The sequence below is a fragment of the Macrotis lagotis genome, chromosome 4 (assembly GCF_037893015.1).
Source record: "Macrotis lagotis isolate mMagLag1 chromosome 4, bilby.v1.9.chrom.fasta, whole genome shotgun sequence".
Lineage (NCBI taxonomy): Eukaryota > Metazoa > Chordata > Mammalia > Peramelemorphia > Peramelidae > Macrotis > Macrotis lagotis.
Window position 1 is genome coordinate 186,060,824 of NC_133661.1, and position 8,455 is coordinate 186,069,278.

The following is an 8,455-nucleotide window of genomic DNA, read 5'->3' on the forward strand; positions in this document are numbered from 1 at the left end:
CAAGCCACTTATGTTCAGCTCTAGGAGGTAGATGCTAGTATTATCTCCAGTTCATAGTTGAGGAAATTGAGGCAGAGATTGAGTGATTTGTCTAGGATCTCACAGTTAGTATCTGTGCCCAGAACTGAACTGAGGTCTTCCTGACTCTAGGTCTGTCTATCCATTCTGCCTTTCTCATTGGATATAGTCATTATCCATCCATTGATCATATTTTCTCTGTTTTGATCAAAATAAACACAGTGAGATATATAGAGTATTAAGGGAGGAGTGGAACCTCTGCAATGAGCCTTTTCAGGGCTATTCATCTATCTTTGGTGTCTGTCACCCAGTTCTTACCTATGGTTCCAAGAAGATTCAGCATGCACAACAACCACACTCATGAAAACCCTTCCAGGCAACTGGACCAAACCAGGTTGAGGGGAACTGACAGGCCTCAAACTCTGTTGGTGAATTAGAGGGATGTCTACTCCAAGCAGGTGAAGACTTCCCCTCACATGGAATGGGTGAGAACAATTTGTTCCCAAAGCCATGATGGCAATTGAAGTAGTCACTGTGGAACACTTGGAACTTGATTAGACATCAAAAACAGCAAGGTCATCTGCTGCATCTTGGCCTATCACCACTTTTGTCCTGCCATTGGACTTTGATGAAGTTGATCATTTTGTGTAATTCTTCCTCATTTAAATACAATTCACAGTGCAAGTCAAGACATCCCTCTGTGATATCATTGGTCCTCTTAAAAACTAAGGACAAACAACAATAAACATTTCTGAAATAGTTGGGGGGGCTTTTTACCTGTCTCCCCAACTCTGAACAGGAAGATTGGAATTTGAACCCAGATCTGTTATTTTTTTTTTAAAAAAATAGCTAAGCCAAGGGTCACACAGGTAAATAGCAGAGGCAAGATTTGAACCTATATATTCTGAATGCTCTTTCCATTGCCATAATAAATTACATTTGTAATGAAAGACCACCCTAGGCCTTTAATTCCCAACCCCAGATGCATGAGTAAGAACATAAGTCAGACCCTCAATTATATTGTGTCTCATCATACCACCTCAGACAAGAAGGTCATCTAAATCTGGCAAGGGGTTTCCAGTTATCTTAGCATCCTGTCTTCTCTTCTGCATTCCTTGACCCAGCTGTTAAGAGCCTTGATAATAATTAACAAGGAAGAAAATATTAGTCTCATATATGGGCATCACAAGGATGCTACCTTCTTGGATGATGAGAGGCACTGGGAAAATAAGGTGGTTAGAATAGATGGTCTCTGAAGTCCCTTCCAGCCATAGCTATCTGATTCCATAATCCTATATTAAAACTGCAAAGTTCATTGTTCATAAACCATACGTAGTCATAAGACAACTTTTGGGAATTTTTATGAAACGTAGTGTCTTTTTCTATAGAAAGAAAAAAAAGACATTGCCAGAAAATAGTAGGGTGAGCCAAGATGGTGGCAGGAGAAGAGCCTCTCTTAGGTGCTCCAAAATATTTCAAAAACCTTAAAATTATGATTCTAACTAAATTTTTGAGAGACAGAACCCACAGAAAAATTCAGTGAGCCAATTATCCAGCTCAAGGCAACCTGGAAAATAGTGTAAAAACTGTTCCATGGGGTTGGAGGGGTGGCCACATCAGAGTGAAGGAACAAGGAACTTCAGATTCCTGGGAACAGCCCCAGGGTGTCTGGGAGCAGCAGAAGCAGTTTCCTGACCTGCACCCCAGGGAGCACCAAGAACAACTTGGAAGATCAACCGGGAGACCTCTGCCAGAGCAAGTGTGAAGCCTAGGCCTTCAGTGCATTTGCAGCATTCAGCTTGGCTGTGGCAGCCCACATCCAGGAAATAGAAGCAAGCCCATAAAATTGCCCAGCAGGAGCCTTCAGGCAGCTGTGCCCTGTGTGCTCAGCCCACTGAAGGTAAGGGAGTGGAGGGAGACTGCCAAGGCCTGTCCTTTGTCCCTGGAACAGGACTTTGGGGCTCTGACTACGTTCAAACCCTGGATGCAGTCTAGGCCCCCATAGAGCAGGGACCCCCCCACCTACAGCCCCATGGCAGAGAGGTGAGCTTGTGGTTGTTCACAGACCAGGAGAGCAGTCAGAGTCACACACTGAGGTCCTTATGGGGGGGTGTCCCAATAATACTCAAATGCTCAGGAAGCACCCCCAAACCAGGCACAGGCTGGGGAAATGAGTAAACAGGAAACAAAGGAACTGGACTATAGGGAATTACTTTGGTCCTGTGGAAGATCGAAATACTCAGTCTGAAGATGAGAAAAGTCCAAGCTTCTGCATCTAGACTACAAGAAATATAGAAGTTGGGCTCAAAAAAGTTGAGCTCAAAAAAGATTTTGAATATCAAGTAAAGGAGATAGAAGGGAAAATTGGGAAAAGAAATGAGAGAGATGCAGGAAAAACATGAAAACAAAATCAGTAACTTAGTCAAGGAGATCCCCCAAAATGCTGAAGAAAATAACATGTTAAAAACCATCTTAGGTCAAATGGATAAAACAGTTCAAAAAGTTATTGAGGAGAAGAATGCTTTAAAAAATAGAACTGGGAAGGGGCGGCTAGGTGGTGTAGTGGATAAAGCACTGGACTTGGAGTCAGGAGTACCTGGGTTCAAATCTGGTCTCAGACACTTAATAATTACCTAGCTGTGTGGCCTTGGGCAAGCCACTTAACCCCATTGTCTTGAAAAAAATCTAAAAAAAATAGAACTGGCCAGATAGAAAAGGAGACAAAAAAGCTCTCTGAGGAAAACAAATCCTTCAGATGTAGAATAAAGCTAAAGGAAGCTGATGACTTTGCGAGAAATCAATACACAATAGTTCAACGCCATAAGAATGAAAAATTAGAAGAAAATGTGAAATATCTCATTGAAAAAACAACTGATCTGGAAAACAGATTCAGGAAAGATAATTTAAAAATTATTGGTATACCTGAAAGTCATGATCAGGAAAAGAGCCTTGACATCATTTTAAAAGAATTCCTACAGGAAAATTGCCCTGATATCCTAGAAGTAGAGGGTAAAATAGAAATATCTCCCAGAAAGAGATACAAAAAACACTCCCAGGAATATTATAGCCAAGTTCCAGAACTCCCAAGTCAAAGAGAAAATATTATAAGCAGCCAGAAGGACACAATTCAAATATCATGGAGTTGCAGTCAGGATCACACAGGACTTAGCAGCAACTACATTAAGGGCTTGTAGAGCTTGGAATATAATATTCTGGAAGGCAAAAGAGCTTGGAATGCAAACAAGGATCAACTACCCAGTAAAAATGAACATCTTCTTCCAGGGGAAAAGTTGGACATTCAATGAAACAAGGGAATTTCAAATGTTCCTGTTGAAACAACCAGAGCTGAACAGAAAATTTGACCTTCAAGTACAGGACTCAGGTGAAGCATAGAGAGTGGAGGAGTAGGGTAAATTATGAGGGAATTGATGATGATGAACTGCATGATTTCTGCATGGATAGATGATACTGATAATACTCATATGAACCTTCTCATTTAATAGAGCAGGTAGATTGAGCTTTTATAGATGGGCATAGGAGAGAGCTGAATTTGAAGATATAAAATACTGTAAAAATGGAGTCAATGGGTAAAAGGGAAATATAGTGAGAGTAAGAGAAAGGAGAGGTAGAATAGGCTAAGATATTTCATGTAGCTTTTGCAGTGGTATGTAAGGGGGAAAGCAAGTGGGAATGATGGAACCTTCATTCTCATCATAAATGGCTCAGAGAGAAAACAGCATACACACTCAATAGGGTACAGACATCTAGAAGGAAAAAGGAGAGAAGGGGGACAGGGGGAAGAGGAGGATGTAGGTGATAGAGGAGTGGATAGATCATAGGAGAGGACAGTCAGATATAACACATTTTCTTTTTTTACTTTTTTGCAAGGTGCTGGGATTGAGTTTTCTGTCCAGTACCATGGGTCTGGGTGGTTGCTGGGTCTCTGGGGTAGGATGTGGGCTTGGGGCTTCTTGGCCTCAGGGCTGGTGTTCCGTCTGCTGTGCCACTTGGTTGCCCCATAGCACATTTCTGAAGATGGACAGAGTAAGAGGAGAGAGAAAATATAATAGATGGTAGTGGGGAGGAATGGATGGAGGGAATTACAAACAGCAACAGCAACTGTAGAAAAATATGGAAGAAACTTCTATGACGAACTTATGATAAAGGATGTGATCCACCCAAGACAGAACTGATGCTATCAGAACACAGACTGAAAAACATTTTTTTCCTCTTTCTTTTACTTTATTTCTCATAAGGTTTCATATTTTTGTGGGGGAGGGGTACTATGTTTCCTCTTAAACAAGAATATTTTAGTAATGTGTAATAAAAATAAAAAAATCTAAAAAAGGTACTGCCATAGATATTATGAGGAAACAATCTATTTATAGATCACACACACACACACACACACACACACACACACACACACACACACAGCCCCAAAGAGCTGCCACTGTGGGGAAGTATAAACCAATGGAGAATTAAGGAAATTACCCCTATGCCATGAAGATGGTCTCATTCTGTTTCTACCAGACTGCTAGGCAGTGAACCAGACCTGCAGATGCAGGATTGTATAGCATCAAGGAGGGTAGGATTTTTAGAGTTGGAATTGGCAAGCTCATCTAGTCTTCATTTTACAGTTGAGGAAAGAGGTCCTAAAGGGCATAAGTAGCATGTCTATGCTGGTATTGAATATTAAGTAGTAGAGTCAAGATTTGAACACAGAAGTACCAACTCCTAATCCAGGAAGCTTTACCATGCTTAAAAAAATAATAATATGGGGTGGCTAGGTGGAGTAGTGGATAAAGCACCGGCCCTGGAGTCAGGAGTACCTGGGTTCAAATCCTGTCTCAGACACTTAATAATTACCTAGCTGTGTGGCCTTGGGCGAGCCACTTAACCCCGTTTGCCTTGCAAAAACCTAAAAAAAATAATAGTAATACTTGAGACTCATATAGCAATTGTCATCAAACAAATACATTCCTGTTTATCTTCCTATTTTAGAGCTAGATCTTCCTATTTAAGTCCATGTTCTTCCTTCACCCACAAATATGAATTTCTCTCCTTGTTTTCTGATTCCTTTGCCTCTTTCAAGGCTATATTTGATAATAATTTTGACCTCATTACCCTTATAAAATCTCCTTTAAAGCTCCACTCAGAAGACTCATCTTATGAATATAAATGTAGCTTTGTGAAGGTTAGATCCTAAGAGTGAAAATGTAGGCAGGACCAAAGGGATCTAAGTGCTGATCCAGGTATGTTAAATTGCTTGAAATAGAACTTGGCTAAATCATGAAAGTCCTCACCAGAAAGTCAGTCAATTGGGAGGGTGTGGGATGGATCAGAGATGTTATTATATTTTGGACTCCATTCACTCTGGTCTCCTCCCTTCTTTAAATCTTACTCCTCCCTAATGAGCACAACATCTAAGTATTTGGTCCTAAGGACAATCCAAAATTGACTTTTTTTTCAGTCTAAGCAACTTGTACAAATTATCTGCTAAGGTATTATATGGTCATCCGTGTTGGTGGATGTGTATCTAAAACAAAGATATAACAAACCTTTTGAAGCATTGTTATATAATTTGAACTATAATGTGCTTGGCTGCTGGCATGAGAATGTAGGCCATACTACATTGATAAGGTTGATTTCTCATGGTTGATCTTGGCAAACCCTTACCACAGGAGGACACTTGTTACATCTGCTCACTTACCACCAACCACAGTCAAATGGATATATAAAAGAAAAAAGTGATGGATTTGAAATCAGAGGGTATGTGCTTGAATCCAGACAATGACATTTACTACTTCCTTTATATTGCCAGTTAATCTCTCTGTATTTCTGTTTCCTCAACTATAAAATGATAGGGTGAAACTATGTGAACTCAAATATACCTTCTCTTTCTCAATCTCTGCCCTTATAAGGACCTCAAGTATCTTTCCTTGGAAATGATTATAGTTTTTAAAAAATAGAAAGTATTGATCAGTTTTTACAAGATAATGGGGTTAAGTGGCTCGCCCAAGGCCACACAGCTAGGTAATTAAGTGTCTAAGGCTGTATTTGAACTCAGGTACTCCTGACTCCAGAGCCGGTGCTCTATCCACTGCACCACCTAGCTGCCCCCATTGATATATGTTTTTTAAAAAAGTAATTAATGATAAAAATAAACAAGTGAAATATTTGCCAGAAATAAAGAAATAAGCAAAAAGCACCTTCCAAAAGCAGATTAGAACAAACATCCAAAGAATAATGTCTAGATCCTGACTATAGAAGTCACGAGAAAATTGTTTCCTTTTAATGTTATCAAATCTTATTTCCTGTCTGTTTTTCCTCCCCAAGAGACTGAATTTTAAAAATTATAAATTCTAAAATAATTCTTAAAAAATTAGGAAGGAACTAATCAGTGTAGGTGAGATTTTTGGACCTTGTTAGCAAAAGTGTTTCTCTTTCACTATTAAGTTTATTTATGGTCTGCTTTCTGTGAAGGCACAGATCTGTCAAGACTGAAATAATGAGAAAGTAAATAATAAGAGTAAAAATGTAGGCAGGACCAAAGGGATCAGACTCTTCTCTGGACCTAAGCCTCTATGCTCCTCCCTCTCCTTCTTCCCAAGGAGCCAACCCTCCCCCCTCCTTTTTTTGTATCTTATATAAGACCTGCCTCCCATGGGGAGAGGGAAGTGAACTGGTACTAATATTCACTTCAACCTAGAGATTGAACAAAAATCAAGGGTAAGTAAGGCACTGGATATTCTCAAAGGGGTAGTCTCTGAGGGCTCAAGAAATAGCAGGAATGGAGTGTACTAGGAAAGAACTAAATAGGAAGCTTAATGTTGGATAGAAGAGAGAAAGAAAAGGAAGTAACCTAATGAGAATAGATCTCACCTTCAGGAGTGGGGAAGGGGAATAATAATTTAGAGAGGATTTAACTTTCTTTGGAAGTTAGTGGAATTGATTCATGCTACTAGTGACCAGGACTAGTTTCTATGATCTAGAATAATTGAGAAAATATCAGACCTATTCATGGCATTTAGATGCTGTGACTTGACCTGTAGAAAATGTAGATTCAAAAGGAGAAATAGGGTCATGTATTGGAGAGAAAGCTAGACTGAGAGTCAAGAAGACCTGGTTTCAAGTTCTTCTGTGGGACTCAGAGAGTAGTTTAATCTTTGTGCCCAAGGAAGCTGCTTGGTAGAGGGAATTTCTGAAATTTCCTTATACCAAGGGACTCTTGGATTGCATAAAAGGTTGCAAGCTTCTGTTACACACACACACACACACACACACACACACACACACACACACACACACACAAACACACATTTATTCACACTCATGCCAAATGGATTCATAAGATCATAGAGTTGAAAAGGATTATAGAATTCATTGTCTTTCAAGCAATGGGATTCACACACTGACAATTGGCATCAAGGATTATTTTAGAGATCTATGTAGCCAAACCCCCTCATTTTACATATAAGAAAACTGACCTTGTTTGTCTAGTTTGTTCTTCAGGGAAAAAGTTAGGATAGAGTCAGTTAGCTAGGAGAGTTGGCATGAGGTTGGAACGTGGGACTGGGATTTTCATTCCAAAGTGAAAAATCCTTCCTCATCATTTTTCTCTTTCTTGAATAGATTCCTGTTAGTAAGTGAGGCCATTATGGCTCAGATGAGTTCCCATATGATACTGCTGCTGGGTTTACTCCTCTTGGGGCTTGTTCAACAATCAGTTGGCAAAGAGTCACCTGCAAAGAAGTTTCAGCGGCAGCACATGGATCCAGGGAACTTGATCAACAATGACAACAACTACTGCAACCACATGATGAAGGCCAGGAACATGACAAAAGGGAGGTGCAAGCCTGTCAATACTTTCATACACGAGCCTAAAGAATTAGTCGATGCTGTTTGCCAGGAGTCTAACATCACCTGCAAGAATGGGCAGCAAAAATGTCACCAGAGTAGTTTGCCTATGACCCTCACCTACTGCAAGCAGACTGGAGCCTCCAAATACCCCAATTGCCAGTATAGGGCTTCCTATCTTACCAAACGTATCATTGTGGCCTGTGAAGGGAAAATCTATGTGCCTGTGCACTTTGATGCTTCTGTATAGGATGGGGGGCTGATTCTGGAGAAAAGGGAATTCCTCCTTGGCACAATTTATATCATTGTCATCACTGTTTCTTCCTCCCTGACAAAGTGTCTGAATTAGCACTTTCTTTTTTCATCATCCCTTTGCACTTCCCTATCACTGATGCATACTTTTCCTCAAGCTTTTCCTCTCTGGGACCAGACTGTGAGTGGGTATTGCTGAAAGATCCCCCTCCACTCTGGGGATATGTTTCATGGGTATGTTCAGGGTAAAGTACAATGAGGGTCCCAGATGTTATAACCTTTCACTGCTATTCTTAATAAAACATACCTGGTCCCAGGTGAAGTT

General features: G+C 40.2%; 1 protein-coding gene across 1 annotated transcript; it reads left to right on the top strand.

Annotated features, from left to right (window-relative positions):
- The first annotated feature begins 6,668 nt into the window (after positions 1-6,668).
- On the top strand, positions 6,669-8,455 carry LOC141520140 (ribonuclease pancreatic-like). Its single transcript, XM_074231965.1, has 2 exons — positions 6,669-6,750; positions 7,654-8,455. Exon 2 carries the CDS (start codon positions 7,679-7,681, stop codon positions 8,126-8,128), a length of 450 nt encoding a protein of 149 aa, XP_074088066.1. The 5' UTR covers positions 6,669-6,750; positions 7,654-7,678; the 3' UTR covers positions 8,129-8,455.

Excerpts from the sequence above, each read along its gene's own strand:
- LOC141520140 (XM_074231965.1), top strand. The coding sequence starts at position 7,679 with ATGGCTCAGATGAGTTCCCATATGATACTGCTGCTGGGTTTACTCCTC.